The sequence below is a fragment of the Arachis hypogaea genome, chromosome 5 (assembly GCF_003086295.3).
Source record: "Arachis hypogaea cultivar Tifrunner chromosome 5, arahy.Tifrunner.gnm2.J5K5, whole genome shotgun sequence".
Taxonomy (NCBI): Eukaryota; Viridiplantae; Streptophyta; class Magnoliopsida; order Fabales; family Fabaceae; genus Arachis; species Arachis hypogaea.
The window spans coordinates 25,072,691-25,096,650 of record NC_092040.1 but is presented as its reverse complement, the minus strand read 5'-3'; the positions used below and the strand labels follow the sequence as shown (position 1 = coordinate 25,096,650).

General features: G+C 35.1%; 4 protein-coding genes and 1 long non-coding RNA gene across 9 annotated transcripts; 4 read left to right on the top strand and 1 right to left on the bottom strand.

Moving 5' to 3' along the window:
* Positions 1–1,574, top strand: LOC112800984 (uncharacterized). 2 transcript variants are annotated; one of them, XR_011881878.1, is made up of 3 exons: positions 1–259; positions 872–901; positions 1,132–1,574. It is a non-coding gene; the product is annotated as an uncharacterized lncRNA (long non-coding RNA). The 2 variants fall into 2 exon arrangements; XR_011881877.1 differs by having other exon boundaries at positions 1,060–1,574.
* An 863-nt stretch (positions 1,575–2,437) lies between these two features.
* Positions 2,438–4,492, bottom strand: LOC112800983 (transketolase, chloroplastic). Of its 4 annotated transcripts, XM_072236898.1 has the most exons (5): positions 4,229–4,490; positions 4,073–4,139; positions 3,514–3,817; positions 3,350–3,422; positions 2,438–2,975 (listed from the first exon to the last, which is right to left on the bottom strand). In XM_072236898.1, exons 3-5 carry the CDS (start codon positions 3,538–3,540, stop codon positions 2,851–2,853), a joined length of 225 nt encoding a protein of 74 aa, XP_072092999.1. In that variant the 5' UTR covers positions 3,541–3,817; positions 4,073–4,139; positions 4,229–4,490; the 3' UTR covers positions 2,438–2,850. The 4 variants fall into 4 exon arrangements, with proteins under 4 accessions (XP_072092999.1, XP_072093000.1, XP_072092998.1 ...); XM_072236899.1 differs by lacking the exon at positions 4,073–4,139 and having other exon boundaries at positions 4,229–4,492; XM_072236897.1 differs by having other exon boundaries at positions 4,073–4,425.
* A 947-nt stretch (positions 4,493–5,439) lies between these two features.
* LOC112800982 (uncharacterized) lies at positions 5,440–9,705 on the top strand. The gene is made up of 14 exons (XM_025843447.2): positions 5,440–5,643; positions 5,718–5,762; positions 5,860–5,958; positions 6,038–6,148; positions 6,625–6,799; positions 6,932–6,988; positions 7,127–7,263; positions 7,376–7,435; positions 7,519–7,596; positions 7,958–8,031; positions 8,277–8,348; positions 8,699–8,763; positions 9,171–9,218; positions 9,389–9,705. Exons 1-11 carry the CDS (start codon positions 5,572–5,574, stop codon positions 8,332–8,334), a joined length of 966 nt encoding a protein of 321 aa, XP_025699232.1. The 5' UTR covers positions 5,440–5,571; the 3' UTR covers positions 8,335–8,348; positions 8,699–8,763; positions 9,171–9,218; positions 9,389–9,705.
* Positions 9,706–18,193: 8,488 nt separating this feature from the next.
* On the top strand, positions 18,194–19,608 carry LOC112803336 (uncharacterized). Its single transcript, XM_025846835.1, has 2 exons — positions 18,194–18,806; positions 18,887–19,608. The coding sequence occupies exons 1-2, from the start codon at positions 18,194–18,196 to the stop codon at positions 19,606–19,608; spliced, it is 1,335 nt and encodes a 444-aa protein (XP_025702620.1).
* A 137-nt stretch (positions 19,609–19,745) lies between these two features.
* LOC114927752 (uncharacterized) lies at positions 19,746–20,645 on the top strand. Its single transcript, XM_029298688.1, has one exon. The coding sequence runs from the start codon at positions 19,746–19,748 to the stop codon at positions 20,643–20,645; it is 900 nt and encodes a 299-aa protein (XP_029154521.1).
* The last annotated feature ends 3,315 nt before the right edge of the window (positions 20,646–23,960 follow it).

Sequence of the window (23,960 nt, the reverse complement as noted above, 5' to 3'; positions counted from 1 at the left end):
TATTTCTAATGAACCCTAATTTAATTTCTCCTTTCCCATTCATACCAAAAAAAAAGAAAAACATATCTAAAGAGTAACCTTCCCCTAATCCCCCTACCAGACAACCGTATTTTATCGTCACCCTCTCTCTTTCTCGTAGCCGCGCCTCCTCTCCGTCGTTCTTCACGCATAGCAGCACGCTCCAGCAACCACTAGCCGTTCTCCGTCCCTCTTCTCTCCGCATTATATGGTTGCTTTGGATTATTATGGGATTTGATTTGTAATATTTCTTTTCCTTGTGATCAAGCTTAGTCAATTAAGTAATGAGATTCAGTTCTATTTCAGTGTATCAACTATGAATGAGTGTTTTATGATTATAGTTATTTATGAGGCAAATTATTCTCTTAAGTGGATAATTATTAAGGCTTGGTTGTTCATGTTTTTAATGTAATTGCTTGCGCGACCTTGGATTTAAGGCGCTGTTCATTTTCTAATTGGTACATATGATCTGGTAAGATAACTTTTTTTTTAAGTTTAATTGAAAATTTAATTAAATGAGATGGTGTGAGGTGTGATCGTGGTGGAGATTAACAAACAAGAATAATAGTAAGATAACTTTTCTATCTCCATTTTTTTATGGTATAGGATCTTGAATCATAGACTTTTTCTTCAATTTCTTTTGTCGTTTTTCTGATCACTGCTTGAATCTCAAGTATTGCTTCGCGACCCAATTTATCCGGGTACTTCAAATTTCCGACCTTTTTCAACTGGGGATGCTTAATTTAACTCTGAGATTGATGAATCAATGTTTCTGAGAAGTGCCTTTTTATTAATTTACTATTAATAATATACATATCTATTTATGTTTTTTTTATCTATCTTAATGTTTCAGGAAGTTACACTTACACTTCACAGGTTGCAGGTAGTAATTTTTTCTGTTATTGAATACATGCAATGCATTATAATCCTCTTGTTTGTTTTAACTTCTAACTATGAATTGATGCAAAGCGTTATAATATATTGTGAACATAGTAATTTACTACTCTGAATTTTCCATGTCAATCTTAATTTTTGCCTTAGTTATGAATTCTCTGCCGAAAAATTCGAAACAACAGCAGGTCATGAGGAATCTTCCGTTTTTGACCCGTGCAGTGTTAATTAAGATCATTCTAATGCGTTGAAGCTTGAACTTGGATTATCTAGTCCTGTGGTTTCTTCAGAAGTTGGGATTAGCCAACCCAAGGAGGAGCATGAGGTGGATGAATTGAGTGATGCTGATTGGAGTAATCTCACAGAAGTGCAATTGGAAGAACTTCTCTTGAGCAATTTGGACACCATTTTTAAGAGTGCAATAAAAAAGATTGTTGCAAGTGGCTACACCGAAGAAGTTGCTAAAAATCTATCTTAAGGTCTGACATCTGTTATGGATGTAAAGATACCGTATCAAATATAGTTGATAATACGTTACGAATCATGCAGATTTGTTTGATGTATACATTAATTTGTTTTCATTGTCAATGTTGATCATAGAGGTAAGTAACACTCTTGTAATATTTTCCAAGCCATAATTTTGGAATTAAAGTCAGCAAGCAAAATACTCCATTTTTCTTTCTGTAAACAAAAATCATAATTTTATATTTTACACACCAGACACCACCAAACAACAGTACATATGAATTGAGACTGCAAAAGGAATTTTCATAGTCTTCATAATTTGTTTTAAATACTGATATTATATGCTAAAAAGTACTAGACAAGAGGAATAAGAGATTAATTTTCATGGAGCTATGAACTAGTTTTGACTAGATAAATGAACTAAAATCTCCAACTTTTTGGAATTCTAAGTGATTACGAAATCTTGGAGGTTGTTTGTGCTGTTTTGATGTTGGGGGTGGAAAGATTTTTTTCTTTGTTAAGCTGGTTATGCTTTTGAAAACTAACTAGGTGGTATCTTTTTTTTTTCCCTACAAGTACAGGATGGTATTTCTGTAAGTTATGTTCCTTTAGGTAGCAATTGTTTTGAGGTATTGGGACAGAGACTAGAAGACTGAGACTCAGTATCATGTTTGTTGGTTTAGAGACTGATACTAAAATTTCTGTCTCTGTCCCCAAAATTTCAATATTTCAGTACCTTCAAAAAGTGGGGATACAGGAGACTAAAACTTTTAAAGACGGAGAATGAAATTTTAATAATATTTTATACCTAAAATACCTTCATTTCAATTAATTAATTCCGATTTTAACATTTGTACAAATTAAATTAGAGCTTCATTCTTGTTTCAATTTCTATCTCCCACTTTGCACCAAATAAAATATTGAGATTTATTTCAGTCTCAGTCTCTCAGTTTCAGTCTTTCAATCTGTGTCTCTCCACCAAACACTACCTTACTTACTATAGAGCGGTGTAGATATTATGCGTTGAAATACCAAATCAGAGAACAAGATGAACCACCATGAATGTTATTCAATGAGAATATTTGATTTTGACCGTGTGGCAAATGCATAACTCAACTGTTCAAAGTGTTCTTACAAGTTCATAAAACTTTCATCTCCTACTTTGATCTAAGAAACTCAAATGAGAATCACAAACAACTGTAACCTAACCTATTCCTTATTCAAGTGAAAGAATGCCCTTTAAACATGCCTCATGCAAATTTCCCTCTAAATGTAATCATCAACTCAAACCAAGGCAGAAACAAAAATAAAGAAACTAATACATCTTAGATAAGTGATTTTGCTGCAGCAATAACAGCTTCCTTTGTGATGCCAAACTCTTTGTATATTTTTTCTGCTGGAGCGCTAGCTCCGAATCGATCAATGCCTATTGCTTCCAATGATTCTCTCCCACCCAAATGTGATCGATGCTCAATGCTAAACACCAGCTGAAACAGCAGCAGGGAGAACACTCTCCTTGTATGCTTCCGATTGCTCGTTGAAAAGTTCCCATGAAACGAATGAACCGACTCTAACGGCCTTACCTTCCTTTCTGAGATTATCTGCAAAAACCGAATATTACCATGAAATACATAAAGCCCCTATCTGGTTTATAAAATGAAACCAGATAAATAAAAAGCACCTACTTCTGGACTCCTAATAAAGTTAGCCTTTGAAGTAATATGGATCCCCATCAGACATATGTAAAGTCAATAATCAAAATCAACATCACAGATCAAAACACATGCATAAGTCATATCAATAAAATGTTTAAGCTCAAATAATTTACATTGTTGATTGATCACATGTCAACACTAGTTAAAATGCTACATAGAGGTTCTTGATTTCATTCGCCTAAATCTTTAACTATTCCTCCACTATCTCCAAATAAAATAAAATTATTGTATAGAAGGATTAAAAGGAGAGAAACACTCACATGCATACACAAGCCGCATGTATGGATCCTCACACTCATCTGCTTTATCAAGCAAGTGGGAGTACTCCATCAACTAGTCCAAACACTTTGAAGTTCAATGATGCAGCAAAAAAGAACAGAAAAAGAAGCAATTGAATGATGGTAAAAATTGAAGCTTCACAAACCTTGGCCATTTTCTGAAGCATAGTCATAGGTTCAAATTAACTATGATAGCATCTAATTAACTCTTTTTTCTGTCCATACAGGAAGATTAGGTGTTGTGTAGGGTGTTCTACAAGAACAGAGAAGTTGGTGGCAAACCTAATAGCATGAGAAGCTGCTATGATGACACAGGCTCTTCATCTCTTCCAGCATTAATGGATTCTTACATCAGCTTTGACCAACAACAACAACCTCAAACCCATCTTCATGCTGATGAGTATGAGAAAGTGCTCGGCTTCTCCATTTTCTCTTACACCCAAACAAGCCCTATTTTAAACCAAAAATTCAGTTTTAAAATCACTTTTTAACCAAAAACACTGTACATTTGAACTCTGATATGTCATTGCTAGTTTTTAAAATCTGATGTGTCATTACTCTCATTGGCATGTAAATTTCAATAAAAACTAAAACTTTAGAAACAACAAAACAACCCAAAGAGTCATCGAAAGTATTACACCAAATAACATAAAGAGAAAAAGAGTACATAGAAGGAATCGAAGAATAGCAGCACCCAATATTCACCTTCAGACAAAGATTAAACAGAGCAAAACACCACACGCACACTCAACCGACCCAAAAACAAAAACCCCTTTTCACAGAACAAGAAATAGGTCAGAATCCATGAACCACCAAAATCAATTCAGAAAGAAAGCAACCCATCAAAGTAAACAAAGACACCTTGGCAACACAGAGCAAAGCAAGCTCGGCTTTCAGATCCTTGATCCACTGACCCAGAAACAAGAAGGAAAACCGGTTGCCCGCACCTGTGACGCCGAGTCGGCGACAGCGAAACCAATTTAGAAAGAAGAGAGAGTTTCAGTCTGACAATTGAGAGAGATGTAAGAAAATCCAGGAAAGAAGAAGAACACTAGAATGATACTTCTGAATATTTTTTGTTCTTTAGATGTCTTTTTTTTTTAATGAATAAACATATGAAATTAGGGTTTATAGAAGAGTATAAGCATGATTATTTGTACATGAATAATGAATTAGATGTTGTTTTAAATTTAAAGTTAGTTAAATTTAAAATTTAATTAATTTAAATAGATAATTTTTATTTAATATAAAAAAATATTTAAATTTTTTTATAAAATTTTTTATTTTTATTAAATTATAAAGATATTTTGGTAAAAGTATTGATATGATATATATATTTATTTAAAAAAATAACTGCTGACGAAGATAATATAATCTACTTGGCATTTTGTTATTTGTCCACGTTTTTATTATATCGGTACGTATGAATTTATCATTGTACCGTAACAAACACCATTAACAAATACTTGTTAACTGTTACTGTTTGTTCGAACAACTCTAATAGAGTGTATGACTTTTCATACTTACAAAAATTAAATTGATTTAGAATTAAAATTTTTATTAAAATTAATAAATAAAATAAAGTTGGTCTCATTTAAGATACACGATATTAACTTAACAAAAAATTAATAAAATTTTGTTACTTGTATAATTATTTTGATAAAATAATTAAAAATAATATAAAATTTAAATTGAATTGAGAATAATTATGAGAATAATAAATCTCACATTTACTTTCAAACATTATCCATGAAATGTGATAAGAGCAACTCCAATACTTTTAAAATTTTGATGTGTATATGGAGTGAAAAGTTTTTATATTTCACTTTACATAGGAAATGATTGATGAATTGATATCAGTCTCACTTTAGATAAATAATTTTATTAAAATTATATATTAGAATGAGAATTTCTATACTTTCTCTTAATTAGTTAATTTTTGTATATATCAAATACGATTGTACCAAAAAATCAATAATAATACAAGTGTCACTCGTCTTTGGCGCTTTCGTACCCCCAATGCTAAAACAAAACCACCCTGCAAATTTCCCTCCAAAAAGTGCAACCGCAACCTGCATTACATTCCTCGAAGAAAGAAAACGACGTCGCTGGGATTTCCTATAAAAAAGCGACAAATATGAAAAATTGAAAATGGAAACTGAAAAGCAAAGAAATTTTTGTTTTCTTTTTGGATAAAATAGGTGATGGAACTTCTGAAGCTCTCAAAGTTCAAGCTCCAACTTCAATCCCTAATTTCCGAAGTTCGATATCTCAGGGTAACATTTTCTCTGAAAACCCGTTCGCCATTGACACTCCCTCCGTTTTCTTCGACTAACGTGAACTTTTTCAGGACAGAGAACGCTCTGCCACGGAACAGCACCGCCAACAAATCCAGGTTTTCCATTTTCTGTTCTTTTACTATTTTTCTTTAGAAAATTTTGGTTATTTTTTCAAGTGCTTATTTGATTTGCGGTGTTTGAGAGCGAGATCAGAGGCAGAAGCAGAATGAGGAAGAGTTGACTATGAAGATACAGGAATTGCAGCAAGAGTTAGCTTCGGTCAAAGAAGATTGCCAGAAACTGGAGAGACAGGTTTGTGGTATTTGATATTTGCATCTTTAAGATCTTGTTTCTCTTTGGAAAATGAAATTTACTTTTGCTTCTAATGCAGGTAAATTACCTACAGAATGATAATGCGATGCTTGAAAGCAAGCACAAAGAGTTGAAGGGAACCCTAAATAGCGTGCTACAGTCTAGGGAGAATTTCGTGCATGCTTATGAGGTTATTTTTTGTATGATTGGCTTTGGTCTTCTTAATATTCGTTATAAATATTGCCATATAAACCATTGAATATAACCAGTAAAGGGGAAGAGATGGTGCTATTCAGCAGTAGGAACCGAGAATTTCGATCATCTCAATTTTCTTTCATGGTTTGCGAGATTGTGTAGAATCTGATGAACATGTGATGTGTGAATTTGAGCAGAACTGGGGAATCGGTGTTTATAACTATATAGCTATAGTGAACCCATTTCCCCCCTTTTTTGTGTGACAATTCTATGGATCTCCTGTGGTATTCATATCTAATCCATATGTTTGATTTTGAACCATATGATTTGTTAATTAGGATTTTGGTTGTTTCTGTAGATTACCAGGACAATTAAAGCTTGTACTTTATAGAGAAATTAATAACAGTTGGACTCCTCCTAATTAAGGAATTACACTGATCGTGTATTTGGGTTTAACAAAAATTTATGCAGGAATCTACTGCTCAAATGAAACGTTCAATTGAAACCAAAGACAGGATGATCAATGTTCTTTCAGAGAAAATAAACTCTCACTTATTGTTATTTGATTCGGTAGAGAAGGAGGTGTTTTATGTCAAGCAAATTGTGGACAAAGTGCAGAATCTTGTAAATGATAAAGAGGAAGTTGGTAAATAGATTTTCAGCTAATAGTCATTCATGCGTTTTTATCTGGGGAACTGTATATATTCATGCGATCAAATGATATAGAAGATTCATTGGTCTCTTGTTTCCTCCCTTTTCAATAATATCCTGTAAGCAGTGACTAGCCTGAGAAACAAAATGGACCGGGTCTCTACATTTGAAAAAGAATTTGTAGGTAACTTAAAACCCCCATTATCAATCTTACATATCTTAAATATGTTGTATGCTATTAATGATATATTTAGGTGCATGATGTGTTTCCATCCTGTTTAAGTTTCATCATCTGGGAAACACTATTTTTTTGTTGCTCCAGAAAATATTACTGATCTAAGAAATAGACTGGAAAACAATGAGGCTGAATTACGAAGAAAGGATAGAGTCATCTCACAGCTAGAAGCAAAGCTGGATGCGGCAAGACTTAGCAATAATGATCGAGCTCATATAGAAGAAATATCCATACCAAAATGGAATAGCTGTCTTAATCAAATACAAAAGTTTCATTTAAGTTTATTTGCTTTTACTTAACAGATTCTGTTGAAGTCTTCTCTTAACCCAGCTAAACATAAAGCAAACTTTATCAGCAAAGGATGTGGAGATACAAAACTTAATTTCAGATAAAGAGGTTGACATTTGATTTACCGCAATGTTTATGATTTCTGGTTGGAGGTCCTTTAACATTCTAACTCCTCTGAACATAATCCTAAGGCATTACAATATGAAGTTGGAAGTTTACAACACATCCTACAGAGGATTCAGGACACTATAATGAATACGAATGAAGAGGTAAATGGATTTCATCCATTTTTGGCTAGAAGGATTTTATTTTTAATACAATTTCTGACTTGACTCTAATTTTACTGTGACATACATAGTTGTCATCTCTTTTTGAAATTTTATCTGTTTACTGTAAGTTTCATAAGTATACAAAGATGAATAGGAATACTATTTCTTTGTCACTTTTCTCTAGTTTTTCTTTCACCCTTTTTAGATGGGCCTGTCTGCATGGTTGGATGATTGATATTTTAGTTTCAAACAGTAATTTTTACTCTCTTGTTTTTAAAAGCTATTCTTCTAATTAGTTCTCAAGGTTGAGTTGTATTTCTACATTATGTATGTGTCAGCACAATGCTTGTTTTTATTTCAGGACAAAATGTTATTCTCCTCAATTTTGTCACAAAAAGAAGCAAGCACAACAGATCTGAAGGCTACAAATAATAGGTAAACATAACATATTGGTACACATGTTAACTTCATCTAAAAATTGGTGTTGGAATTTATAGGCTTATTTAGTGCAGAATGAAAAGAATAAGACACTTGCGTTTCTAGGCCGTCATTCCTATGTGGATGCAAGTGATACCTAATAATGAATGTATCAAAGATTTTGGACCTTCCTGCATTTCTAGGCTTCTATATGAATATTTCAATTATTTCGTTCTTATTAAACAATGCTGTCCATTTCCCAGGATGGAAGATATTGTTCCAAGCAAGGAAGAGAAGGCTCATGAACCTACTGAATGCTGACTTAAAGGGCAGAGGTTTATGTTTAATATTATTTCCTTTGTTTCTAAACAGTTTAATCAAGTCACTGGATCTAACTTTGTCAACAAACTCATATTTGATATTGGTAGATATATGAGAAATAGCTTTGAACCATGGCAGCAAAGAGGACAATGCATTTTCCTTGAAGAATATACTCTTTATTTTTTATATATTTCTTCTGGGACTTAATTGTTTGCAATTGGTTGCTTTAGTTAACCTAAGTAAAACCCAGAAGCACCAATTTTATGGTTCAAAAGTTTGATCTTTTTTACCCCGATGTTTCTGTAAAATTTTCCATTAATTTCAAGTTGAAATTATCCTGATTTTTGTTGCATGATAACTTCAGTTACCTAGGTGTAGCTCAAAAGCCGGAAAAAAAAGAAGTGTTTGAAGAGCATCAATTTGCTGAAGGTATAGTGTCGATGCAGATTAATCAAAATTTCCAAGGGAGATAATTATAAATGTATTAAAATATATTAGCAATTAAACTATATAGTCATTACTCGTTTGCAGACATGAAGTTTTCTTCCATGTTAATCATTCTTAAAGTTTTTTAACTCAAATTCATTAAACTCTTTGTTTCTATGGCCATTTGATCTTTTAAAGTTACAGTTTCAAGTTTGTTATTCACCTGTAATTTACTTTTAAGTTTGGACAATGAACTCAACTGCTCAATCTTTGTTATGGAGGGCTGGAGGCAAATTGATTTGCAATTTGTTTTGACTTCCATACGGGACATGCTTTGAGATGGTAATAGATTTTAGAACCAGTTGAATTAGCATAATAGTTTACTAGTAGTGTCCGATGTTATTCTGCAGGTTTGATCAGATCCTCCGATGACAGCTTACAGCTGATAATCAATAGAGGTATGAATTTTCGATTCTCATTGTTGTAACATGGGTTGTCTGAAATAATGGTAATTCAGATATTTGATTTTAATTTAGTAGATACTTCCATGTTAGCATGACTTTGTTATTTTTTATTTTTATCATTGGTTACTGTTTGGTTACACATATTTATATTGTCATGAAAATAGGTGAAGGAGGCAGCATTATGAAAATGCACGGATAATGCCCTGTCGAAGCATGGTTTTGGTGCCACAATTTTTCTTTTTGCCTCTCATTGCTCATTCATCATTGACAATGCCACAAATTCCCTTTTAATCCTGTATGCTGTATTGGATGGTCATTTGATAATGTAATGTCTGGTTCCTTTTTATTATTATTATTACTATTTTTTTGGGTGGGGGCTGTCATATTTATATACAATTACAAACTCCAATAGAAGGAAGAGACAGGACCACTTGTGGTCATTATTCTGTCTAGTCTTAATGAAAGTATCTATGGACCCAAATTTCTTTCTCTTTCAATAATCATGACAACAAGGAGAATCTATTTTTTCCTTATGAAGCCATTGGGACTCGGATTCTATTATTATGAATTCAACTAAGAAGATTGGACTTGATTGAGGTTCTGTGAAAAATGAGTCTTCCAACAAGATTGTTCCCCCCCCCCCCCCCCCCTCTTCAAAACTCACATTCAAAATCTCTACGAGATCAAGTTGTATAATTATCCATTATCTTTGTCAATCCCCACTCCAACAAGGTATCTTTGGTACAAAGGAGAAAAAGATTATTTGAAAGAAAAATGTTTGGTGAATAAGTTATATTTTTAACTAATTTTGACGAAGTCTTTTTTCTTCAATTGGTATTTATTGTTCCCATAAGTTATTGAACTAATTTGGTTGAATTTAATTACCAAAATAATTTGATCATATAGCATCACGGTATTTTAAAACAAGTAGTTTAGAAGTCTGAGCCGAGGTTGTTCCAACTTTCAACCAAATCTTGTACTTCGATAATAACTTGTCCACTTGACACTACCTGGAAGACAATCATGATTTTAACCTTTAGTAAGGTTAAGTCAACATCAAAAGTATATCGCTTATTGAAGAAAGGAAAAAATATATAAAGTTATTGTTCCTGGTCTAAGAGTTTTAATTTGTAAGGAATAATGTTTAGTGGGCTGACCATCAAAAAATAACTATTAGTAGGCTTTTCCGCTTTTGTGAATTTTAGTGTAATGTCTCTAAGCTCCTCTCTTCTTTGATAGTTTTTAAGTATTATTTTTTACTATTAAAAAGAGGCTTTCATAGCAATGTTATTAGAGAACTTTTAGAATAATGAACCAATTTAAATTTTATCTATTTTTAGCGAAAGACAATATAATTTTTTATTAAGAAATAGAATATTTTGACAACTAATATTATTTATTTTGAGATAATACAAATTTTTTATTAAAAATTTTGTCAAACAGTTAATAAAATTAGTTTTGTAAGAGGTTTTATTTATAAACATAAAGTGTATTTTTTTGTCCTTAACATTTATAATTTCTTCAAAAATATTTTTAATGTTTAATTTCATTTAATTTTGTCCTTAACATTTTTATTTATTTAATTTTGATCCTAACGTTTTAGATAAAATTAACATCCATAGATTATTTTGACATCAATCAAAACCATTAGAAACAAAATAGAATGAAGTTAAACGTTAAAAGTATTTTTAAAGAAAATTATAAATATTGAAGACAAAAAACAGATTTTATCTTATTCATAATATGTAAAAAATTTATACTTCCACAAAATTCTTTTTAGCAATAGGACCAACCACTACTATTCCTAATATTTTTTTCATCCTCATCATGATAACTTTTATCTCTATTATTTCTATTGGGCAACTATATCTTATCACCATTATTATCTCCTCTACTACTATCAACACAAACACTAACACATCAACATCATCATTCTGTTTTTTCTTTTGAAAATTTTTCATATCACAATTACTTTTTTTTTAAACATCATTTGCAACAATGATTCCTTTTTACTTAATCATTACAGAAATTAATACTAATCATCACGGTGAAAAAAATTTCAAAAATAAATTTGTCTGTGTGGATTTAAAATTCTAAAAATTATCAATAAAATTCTTATAAAATTAATTGTTATTATTATTTAACGAATTTTTAATAAAATATTTATATTATCTTAAAATATAAATTTTAGGGGCTGGGCGAAGTATCCCTTTATTTTTCTCTGAGGTCGCATTTTCTTTCATAAAAATACGTAGGAGCGGCATTGAGTCTTTAATCAATTTGTTAAAGCTACTCAAGAAAAAAAAAAAAAAAAAAACAAATTTTAAGATGTTAAAAACTCAAATATCAGAGTCTTATATCACAAATAAACATGTTTCCAAAACTTCATTTATATTTTCTAATTAAAATCTACTATATTGTCTTGATGATTAGTAAATCTGAAATATTTGTAATTTAAATCCGGACAACATAGCCATTAGCTAGATATTGTGAATGACATTTACATTAAAAGAATCGTATCTGTTGTAAAATAAATAAAGAAGATATAATAAATATAAAATAAAAGTGGAAGTAAAAAACATAAGTATTAATATTAGCTAATAATAATCTCATTATAATATGAATAATTGATGTATCTATATTAAAGGAGAAAAAAAATGTTAACAGTGTATAAAAATAATATTATAGTAAAAAGAGGAGAAAGAAATGCTTTATTATTATATGTAATAATTAGAGGCTTAAATCTCTATTTATATACATACATGAGGTAGCTTTTTTAACTTCATATTAAATGTAGTCATTTTTGAGAAACTATTTCTCATAGAAAATGGGCATCCACGTAAGGTGTGATAAAGTATTCTTATCACAACACTTCTTCTTTGGATGACCATTTAGGATTATTGCCTCGTTAAAACCTTACTAAAGAAAAATCCAATGAAAAAAAACTTTAGTAAAGAAAAAAGAGTACAATATCCTTTAGAGATGGAGACTACCTAATTAAAAACTTTGTCAAGAAAAATACAATGGAAAAAAAATTGACCAAGGAAAAAAAGTACAGTTTCCCCCTCTTGCCGACATCATTTAATGTCACGAAATCGGCGCATCCCAATCTCATGTACCAATTTTTCAAAGGAGGATTTTGGTAGTGACTTTGTAAATAAATCTGCCAGATTATCACTTAAGCGGATCTGTTGGATATCAATTGTCCCTTGATTTTGAAGATCATTAGTGAAGAAGAATTTGGGAGAAATATGCTTTGTTCTATCACCTTTGATATATCCGCCTTTAAGTTGAGCAATATATGCTGTATTATCTTCAAACAGGACAGTTGGAGCTATCTTATGGTCAATCAGTTCACATGATGACAGAATATATTGGATCAAACTCTTGAGTCAAAAACACTCGCGACTAGCTTCATGTATCGCGAGTATTTCAGCATGATTAGAGGAGGTTGCTGTTATCGTCTGTTTTGTGGACCTCAATGATATAGCTGTACCACCATATGTGAATAGATATCCTGTTTGAGATTTCTCTTTATATGGATCAGACAAGTATCCAGCATCTGCATAGCTAACTAATTGTGACTTGGATCCATAGGGATAAAACAATCCCATATCAACCGTCCCATGAAGATATCGAAAGATTTGTTTGATTCCGTTCCAATGTCTTCTGGTTGAAGAGGAACTATACCTTGTTAATAAATTCACAGCAAATGATATATCGGGTCGTGTATTATTAGCAAGATACATTAGCGCTCCAATGGCACTAAGATATAGTACTTCACGACCAATAATATCTTCATTCTCTTCTTTAGGACGAAATTGATCCTTTTCCACATCTAAAGATCTTACAATCATTGGAGTGCTTAATGGATGCGACTTATCCATATAAAACTTTTTCAAAATCTTTTCTGTGTATGTTATTTGATGAATAAAGATCCCATTTTTTGTATGCTCGATCAGCAGGCCGAGACAAAATTTAGTCTTTCCAAGATCTTTCATCTCAAACTCTTCTTTTAGAGTTTTTATAATTGTTGGAATCTCTTCAGGAGTTCCAATGATATTTAAATCAACGTATACAACAATTATAATGAATCCAGATACAGATTTCTTTATGAAAACGCATGGGCAGATATCATCATTCTTGAATCCATTTTTGGCCAGATACTCAGTAAGACGATTATACCACATTCATCCAGATTGCTTTGTACCATATAAAGATCTTTGCAATTTGACTGAGTATAACCCTTGCAAATATTCATTGGATGGTTTAGATATCTTTAGTCCTTCAGGGACTTTCATATAGATATCCCGATCTAATGAGCCATATAAATAGGTTGTTACCACATCCATTAAATGTATATGCAGTTTATGATATGCAGATAAACTGACCAAATAACGCAATGTTATCGCATCCACTACAGGGGAATACGTTTCTTCATAATCTATACCGGGCCTTTGTGAAAAACCTTGTGCCACAAGTCGGGTTTTGTAGCGCACAACTTCATTTATCTCATTCCGTTTTCTCACAAATACCCATCTGTATCCAATAGGTTTTACATCTTCTGGTGCACGGACTATAGGTCCGAAGACTTCACGTTTTGCAAGTAAGTCTAATTCAGCCTTCATGGCTTCTTTTTATTTTGGCCAATCATTCCTTTGTCAACATTCTTCGACTGATCTTAGCTCAAGATCCTTACTTTCATGCATGATATTTAATGCCACATTATATGCAAAAATTTTATTGACAATTGTTTTATTTCGGTCCCATTTCTCTCTTGTAAAGACATAGTTTATCGAGATCTCGTCATTTTCACAATTTTTAGGTACCTGAACATCTTCTGGCGTTAAAATTATATCATAATTTTGGATAACTGCAGGTGTCTCTACTATGTCTTTTATAACAGGAATAGTATTTACCTCTTTTCGCTTTCAAAGATTTTTGTCTTTGGAACCGAAAGGCCTGCCACGCTCTTGACGTGTATTTGCTTCGGTGGCAATTTGTCCAACTGGGACATCAATTCGAATTGAGGCATTTTTCGCTGGTATATAAGATTTGGTTATCCTCTTTGTATCAGAAAATGCATCAGGTAATTCATTTACTATTCTTTGTAAATGTATAATCTTTTGAACTTCTAGTTCACATTGCCCTGATCGAGGATCTAAATGCATCAACGATGATGCATTCCAATTAAGTTCCTTTTCAGGAAGCTTATTCTCTCTCCCCTAATGTTGGAAATTTTGATTCATCAAAATGATAATCCGTAAATCGGGCATTAAATACATCCCAGTTTGTATCTCAAGATACCTCACTATAGAGGGAGAATCATATCCAACATATATCCCCAATTTTCTTTGGGGTCCTATTTTGGTGCGATTAGGTGGTGCAATGGGAACATATATCGCACACCCAAATATTCTTAAATGGGAAACATTTGGCTGTTGGCCAAATGCTAATTGCAAAGGAGAGAACTGATGGTAACTCGTTGGGCTCAAACGAATAAGTGTTGCGGCATATAAAATAGCATGTCCCCAAATCGAGGTTGGGAGATTTGTTCTCATAAGCAAGGGTCTAGCAATTAATTGGAGGCGTTTAATAAGTGATTCTGCTAACCCATTTTGTGTGTGAACATGAGCTACTAGATGTTCAACACTTATTCCATTAGCCATACAATAAGCATCAAAAGTTTGGGAAGTAAATTCACCAACATTATCAAGACGAATTGCTTTGATTGGATTTTTCAAAAATTGTGCTTTTAATCAAATTATTTGAGCCAGTAATCTTGCAAACGCCAGGTTGCGAGAAGACAATAAGCACACATGTGACCATCTCAAAGATGCGTCTATCAGGACCATAAAATATCTAGAAGATCCACATGGTAGATGAATAGGTCCACATATATCACCTTGAATCCTTTCTAGAAATTCAGGGGGACTCAAATCCAATCTTTACTAGTGATGGCGTTAAAATTAACTTTCCTTGAGAACATGCAGCACAACAAAATTCACTAGATTTAAGAATCTTCTGGTTCTTTAGTGAATATCCATGAGAGTTTTCAATAATTCTCTGCATCATGGTTGTTTCCGGATGACCCAATCAGTCGTGCCAAGTTATGAATTCATTTGGGTTAGTAAACTTCTGGTTTACAGTGGCATGTGATTCAATTGCACTAATCTTGGTATAATATAAACTAGATAAAAGTGAAGGCAACTTTTCTAATATAACCTTTTTTATTTGAATCATGAGCTGTGATACGTAAGTACTCATGACTTCCTTCATTCATTGTCTCAATATGATATCCATTTCGGCGAATACCTTTGAAACTCAACAAGTTTCTTAGACACTTCGTAGACAATAGTGAATTATTTATTATAAATTTTGTTCCTATAGAAAATAAAATTATAACTCTTCCAGAGCCTTCTATCACATTGCCTGAGCCAATAATAGTATTAACACATTCTTCTTTTGGCACCAGATGGGTAAAATATATATCACTTTTGAGAATACTTTGCGAACTTGCACTATCCGCAAGGCATACATCTTCATTATATATCCTTGCCATTTTCTTCAAAGACAAATAATAATAAAATAAGTAGTATGTAGAGTTAAATTGAATACTTGATCGGAATTATTTTTCTAAGAAATACTGTACATAAAAATAATGTCATATACTAAAATTTTATTGTAAAACATGACACATTTAATAATTTCAAAATTCATAAACATTAATATTTCATTATTTATATACATCATATTTGAAACTCAAATACATAGAAAATAAAACTTAACAATAAGTTCTTTACATTATTTATTTACATGGATACTAAACAATCTCACATATTAAACTATTCCATCATTGATCAAATGACCAATATTTCCTTCAGGATCCTCAAAGAAATCAGATACATCATAATGAGTGGTGAAATTTTCAGCATCATTTGAAACAAAATTTGTTTCCTTTCCTTTGTCAAAGATCGACTAGGTGCCTTGAGGTACGACATGTACGTGACCAATGGCCATTTCCACCACAACGGAAATACTTATCATCTGTTGATTTATTTTGCCCAATATTTCTTTCTTTATCCCACTTCTGGTGAGATCCTCTCTTTTTAATATAATTCCTTTCTCTTTCATAATTTTTCTTGTTATTAAAACCTTGCCATTTACCTTTTTTGGGGTAATTTGCCGCATTTATTTCAGAAAATGGGGCGGTGCCAGCTGGGCGTGCTTCATGATTCTTTAAAAGCAACTCATTGTTGTGTTCAACAACAAAAAGACAAGAAATTAACAGCATGGAAGGTTGAGAAAGTTTTCTCCAACATATCATGATCAGTTATCTTTTTTCCACATAATTTCATTCGTGAGGTGATTTGAAACATTGCAGAATTATATTCATTTATAGGTTTAAAATCCTGTAGACGCAAGTGTGTCCATTCATATTGGGCTTGAGGAAGTATCACCGTCTTTTGATGATTATACATTTTTTCAACGTCTTTCCAAAGATCTGTAGGATCTTTTAATATGAGATATTCATTTTTCAATCCTTTGTCAAGATGACGACGAAGAAAAATCATGGCGTTGGCTTTATCCTTTTGGGATGCATTATTTTCAGCTTTAATGGTATCTCCAAGATCAATTGAATCAAGATGGATTTCAACATCTAATATCCATGATAAATAATTGTTTCCAGATATATCAAGAGTATTTAATTCAAGATGAGAGAGTTTCGACATAATGAAAATTTGTTACCTGAGTCTTCCTAAAAATTTGATCAGAGTCTCGTGCTGATAACGTGTTGTAAAATAAATAAAGAAGATATAATAAATATAAAATAAAAGTGGAAGTAGAAAACACAAGTATTAATATTAGCCAATAATAATCTCACTATAATAGGAATAATTGATGTATCTATATTAAAGGAGAGAGAAGTGTTAGTAGTGTATAAGAAGAGTATTATAATAAAAAGAGGAGAAAGGAATGCTTTATTGCTGTATATAATAATCAGAGGTTTAAAGCATATACGTATATGACGTAGCTTTTTTAACTTCATATTAAATGTAGTCATTTTTAAAAAACTATTTTTTATGAAAAATGGACATCCACGTAAGGTGTGATAAAGTATCATTATCACATCAGTATTCACATTAATTGAAATGTGTATTAATATTAAGAAGATACTCAATATTATTAATGAAGTGAGAGAGTAGAAGTCTAATTTTTTGTAAATTAAGATATTAAAATTCATACATGATAAAAATTATAAATTTAATAGTGATTAAACTTAATTTTATTATTTTATCACTTTTTTTTACTTGATTTTTTTTCCAAAACTTTAAGCTTTTCTATGTCAAAAAAACAAAATAGAAAAAGGTATTAACCTTTTCGTGGCACGTGTATTTCACACTATCTAAGGCTTCAAGTAAGTGCTTTCAATGTTCATTATACACATTTTCAAATGAGTAGTTTAGGATCTAGCTACCCAAGTTACAACTGTTTACAATGCAACTTTTAATAAAAAAGAAAAAGGAGTTGGTCTCTTTTTTGGCTCATTAATTTAAATATGGAAAACATTTTGGTGAATTGGGAGAAAATGGAGCAACTGGGTGTATTACACAGAGATGGACGTGTTAGATGAAATGCACAACACGTAAGGGGCGTGGTGCATACAACACGTGGGGGGCGTGGAAGCTAGGTGGCATGCTGTGGTTGAGCCACCTAGGCAGCACGCAGGGGGCGTGCTTAGTCAGCACGCAGGGGGCGTGCTGACGTGGCGGAACGTGGTTGGCCAGCAGCTGCACCACGTGGGGGGGCGTGCTGACGTGGCGAAGGATGATTGGTCCAACTGTGCACCACGTGGGGGCGTGTTAGGTGCACTGCTCTATATAAGGTAGAGCTTGATAGTGTTTTCCATACCGAGTGAGTGAGATTTGAGTGTGTTGTGAGGAATCTTTGATGCTCTTCTGGGTGTAATGGAGGACACCGCAAATTTGGTGGTGTATCGTGATGGTGAGATAATACGTAATACTCATGAGGGAGTGAGGTTTGTGTCACAAAATCCATTTTCGTTTGTGGTTCCATGCACGATGACGTTAATGGAGCTGCAGAATGGCCTATGTCAAAGCATGGAGAATGGTACGTTAATGAGAGTGAGCAGAATTCTGTACCGGAATCCGGTTGTGGTTTTTGGTGGTCTAATACAGTTTGATTCCATTCCGATCACGGATGAAGTGAGTATGCAGAATATGTTTCAAATTCATCGGCAGACTTATATGAGACACCCACAGATTGAGTTGTACGTTGAGTTTGAAGCTGTAGAGGCAGTAGCGGTCCAAAATGATATAGATGTAAATGATGATATAGCTGCAGTGTACGAAGAAATGAATAGTGACAGCGAAGAGGACTTCGAAGCCACTTATGAAGCCGGCGACGAAGATAAGGATGGCGATGTGGGAGTTGAGGCAGCAGTGGAGAATGTAGTGGTTCATCCCTCGAGCAGTCAACCGATGGGCGTTCCACCTTTTATGTGTGAGTTGGATCTCGATGCCATGCATGCCCCCGAGTTTCCGGAATATGCAAACAGAGGTACGTGTTGACTAAATAAGAAGTTTTTGTTACTTTATACCTTGGACTGTGCAATAAACAATGATTTCGGCTTTCTATAGGTATTGCTGATCCTGAGGACGGAGAGTTCCGAATTGGAATGGAATACAGTTCTAGAAAGTCGGTCGTTGCAGCAATTAGAAGTTTCACTATATCTAGAGGAGTTAACTATGATGTGTATGAGTCTGAGTCACAGACATTCTATGCAAAATGCAAGATGTACGGGCGTGGATGTGACTGGCTTATCCGAGCCAGCTTGATACGGAGAAAAAATTGTTGGGAGATACACAGATACAACGGTAGGCACACGTGCACCATCGGAACGATTTCACAAGATCATTCCAAGTTGGACTCAGATACAGTTGCTGAGGCTATAAGGCCGTTGGTCGAGACGGACCCGTCCATCAAGGTGAAATCTATAATTGCGGAAGTCCAGTCAAGGTTCAACTATACCGTCAGTTATCAAAAGGCTTGGTTGGAAAAGCAGAAGTCCGTTGCCAACGTTTTCGGTGATTGGGAGGAATCTTACCAAGCATTGCCGTGGTGGCTCTCGGTCATGGTGCAGAAGATTCCTGGTTCATTTGTCCAAATAGAAACACGACCATTCTACAATGGGAATGAGGAGGCACAAAGTGTAAAAATACTTCATCGTGTATTTTGGAGTTTCAATCCATGCATTAGGGCATTCAGGCATTGCAAGCCCTTGGTTCAGGTTGATGGCACACACCTATACGGAAAATACAAAGGTACACTTCTAGTCGCTGTTGCACAAGATGGGAACTAGAATATTGTGTCTATTGCCTTTGCCTTGGTGGAAGGTGAGACAGCTGATGCGTGGCACTTCTTCCTCAGGAATCTGCGAACGTATGTTGTTAGAAAAGACAGTGTGGATATGATCTCAGACCTCCAAGAGCATGGTGGATGTTTTGTATAAGACACATCAGCAGTAACTTCTTAAGGGCATTCAAAGTCCCTCACTTGCAGAAGCTTGTTGTCAATATAGGGTATTCAAGAACGGTGGAGGAGTACAATATCAACTATAAGAGGTTGGAAGAACGAGGCGAGGCATATGCCAGGTGGTGCGATGCCATCGGACTCAGACATTGGGTATTGGCATTCGACGAGGGACATCGATGGGGCCATATGACAACGAACCTTGTCGAGTGTATTAACTCAGTGTTGAAGGGTGCCCGTAATCTACCTGTGTTGGCGCTGGTCCGAGCAACATATTATAGGTTAAATGAACTCTTTACATGGAAGAGTGCCGAGACTCACGAACGCAAGCGTGCTGGATTTACGTACTCCGCATTTGCGCAACAGCGGATAGAAGCAAGTATGCAACAGGCTGGGAATATAGTTGTGCACCGCTTTGATAGACGAAATGAGGTGTTTGAGGTGCGCGAAATGACTACTGGAAAGGTGTTAGTTGTTGATCTAGCGCGACGAACGTGTGACTGTGGGCACTTTCAGGTTGAACGAATACCATGTCGCCATGTTATTGCTTGCTGTGCTAACCAGCGGCTCGATTGGCAGTTGTATGTGCATGAGGTGTACAAGATGACGGAAGTTCGTAAGGTATATAGGTTTGAGTTCACACCATTAGGAGATCCCGAGACATGGCCTGCTTATGAGGGACCCACATTGGTCGCTAATCCCGCACTGAGGCGAACGTCTAAAGGCAGGCCCAAACTGACCCGATACCTGAACGAAATGGACTCACGTGACATGCGTGGTCCTCGGATATGCCGTCTCTGTGGTGCTCAGGGTCATAGTCGGAGTAGGTGTCCGCAGCGTGCTGGACCGAGTGGTGCTGGTTCATAGTTTAGTATGGTCATGTTTGTACTTTTTATTTTGCATTTCGTCAGTTGATGCTTTTGAAATCAGACGTGTTTGTATTTTTCAAATGAAGTCTATCCATTGATATCTTAATGTCTGCTTAATATTGTCATTAACTGATTTCCTTAAGTTAATATACAAAAAAGGGAACTACAGGTTACATAAGTTAACATACCAGAACATTAAACACGAATTACATTAACCTAACTCTGAAAATAAACTCTAAATAACCTAAACCGAAGCTCACTTCTTTCCACCAAAGTACCTCAGTCCCTTACCCATAATGCCCAGACTGAACCGCGATGGAGTATACCTATCAGGTGGATTTCGCTCTGTCCGTAGGTCATATGGGTGACCTCGAACTGAGTTATCCACCCCGGAGCTCCCGAACCACCTGCCTCTGTGGGAGTGGCGGACCCACCTGCATCTGTCGGAGCGGCCGACCCGCCTACATCTGCTGGAGCGGATGATCCGGGATTGAACGTGTCAACAACTGTGTATGCCTGCTGACGCTGCATAAAACCACTATCACATGACGCACTCGCTGACGTGCGCTCGGAAGTACGACCCTGCAAACCATGAGCCATATCTACTGATGCCCTACGTGGATCAGCTGACACCGACAGTGAAGGGATACCACTAAAATCTGACCAGCCACCAAACCAGCATCTCCGCCGCTGGAGAAGTCAAACCAATCTGTACCAGAAGGAATGGTAAGTATGGGATCATGATGCTGGCCGGACTGACCGTGGTCACTGTGCTGAGAATGGTGGCTGCTCTGAGCATGGGGGCTGTGCTGAGAGTGCTGAGAATGGTGGCTGCTCTGAGCGTGGTGGCTGTGCTGAGAGTGGTGACTGCCCTGAGAGTGATGGCTACCATGACTGTAGGCCGGTGGCTGTGGTATATAATAAGGAATCGGCTCAAACACTGCATGCTGTGGGGCAGATGGCTGTGGGGGAGGTGGCTGTAGGGCAGGTGGTTATGGATGATGAGGAACGTAGGCCGTCAATCTCAGCAGATGTCCATAGGAGCGTACGTACCAATCCCGATACTCTACCGTCGGGAAAAAATCCCAGGTCGGAAGGGGGTGCCGATCCCGCAATCGACTGTGTCGCCTGTTGGCCCACTCCTCTATCCATGGCCCCATGCAAAACTGTCAAGTCATGTTGCTGCACTCCACGTAGAACGATGCAATGTTGATCAACTGGAATATCCCTTGCTGCCCGCGGAGGAGGTTGTGCATATCCATACTGACGCATCACTCGGTCCGCAGGGTGCCACTCGACACACTCGAATGACAACAACGGAGCAACGATGTCACACACCTTAAGATGGGGATATAACTCGTCCGGAACGATCAATCCGTGATACGGCCGCCACTCAAACTGCCACAGTATTATTGGCATATTAGAACCCTAACAATAATGGATTGAAAAGCGAAACAGCTAAAATATAACTATTTACCTCTTGCATGTAGTCTATGTCATGCCTGAATGTCTCTACGGTCTTGGATAACCACGCTGTGGTCCGTTCCGAATGACTCCACCTGACACATGATTAATTGAAAAAATTTAAATAAAACACCATAAGTCAAACATGCATCATGAATATAACACACGACTGAAATAAGACTTATTACCTCCTGCCAACTGGTATCTCGGCAGGTGGAAGGGTTTGTCTCGGTACGGGAGCAAGACACGGCATTCGCTCCCATGCCCAAACAAACAACAGATTCAAAGGGCCATCCATCTCCTTTGTATCATATCGTGATGCACGGCATAGTGCTCTGTAAAGATGAGCGAGACAAGCTGACCCCCAACTATAAGTATGGATCTGCTCGAAATCGCGAAGCAATGGTAGATATTTCGCATGGGCATATGCGGTCGACTTGTCCGTGAATAGGGTCGACCCTAACAAACAGAAGATATGACATCTGACGTATCTCCTGATGGACTCCTCAGTATCCAACGGCTCTGCGTCTCTAATACGTCGAACCCAACCCAACTTTATATAGGACTTCGCATTATGACTGACTGATGGCTCACGACCGAATATCGCTATGCCCTGACTTTGAACGAACTCGCTACTACTATCTGTCCATCCACTGACAGGCTCTCCATCAATGGGTAGGACAAATATATGAGCGACATCCTCTAATGTCACTGTAACCTCACCGATCGGCAATACAAAGCTGTGGGTCTCAGGCCTCCACCTTTCAACCAGAGCAGCTAACATGAGGTGAAATCCTCTTATGACTCCAATTCTGGAGACGTGGTAGAGTCCCGTGGCGCGTAAGTGGTTCTCCACTATTGAATTCCACGTCTGTGGTGGATCCAGTTTACGCACTAACAAATTTCTGTTAAGCTGCATCAACAAAAATATATGTTACATTAATTAAATAATAATCCTTATAAATATTATAATAAACATTTACTTATTATTTAGTAATTAAATAATAATTCAACCTATCACGTATTATTTAGTAATCTTTATGTATCAATTTATTTATTTTTTCAATTTTTAATAACGATATAGTATAATATAATATAATATACTATTATTTTTTTATAAATTTTACATATTTAATTTCTTATAATATTTACTTACTCACGTTGCGTAAATTATTACAACATCAGAATATGTTTTTTATTCTTCAACATATTCTTAATAACAAAAATTAGTACAAATTATACATATTATTATTATTATTATTATTATTATTATTATTATTATTATTATTAACATTTATTTTACAAAAGTTATTGTTATATTCTTAAAATATTTATAAAATACACAGAATAATATTCTCAACACCAAAATATACATGCATAAAAAAAATTTATAAAAAATAAAATAATTTAAATACAGCAAAAAAAAAATTTGTTTACTTACATAAATAGGATGATTCAAATAGTTGATAATATGTTCTTCAGGCGCCAGATAATTACGTACCATTTTTTTTAATCCTCTAACTAATATTCTTTTTCTTTCCACGTATAAACTTAACTCACCACTATTCACTACTACTCACTATACTCTCCTCACTAATACTACCTACAGACTGACCCACTTCCTTCTCTCCTTCTCCCAATTATTTTTTGCTTCAGGTCAAACAGCATGAATGGGAGGAGAAGAAGACTCACCAACGCATGCATATATACATGGAGCATCACCGGCGCTGGTTCCTGGGGTGGGGGGCTGTCTCCTGCATGCAGGCAGGATTGCAACACGCCCCCTGCGTGGTGCAGCAGGTGCATTGGGACTCCGCGCAACTCTGCCAAGCCTCACGGACCTCGACGT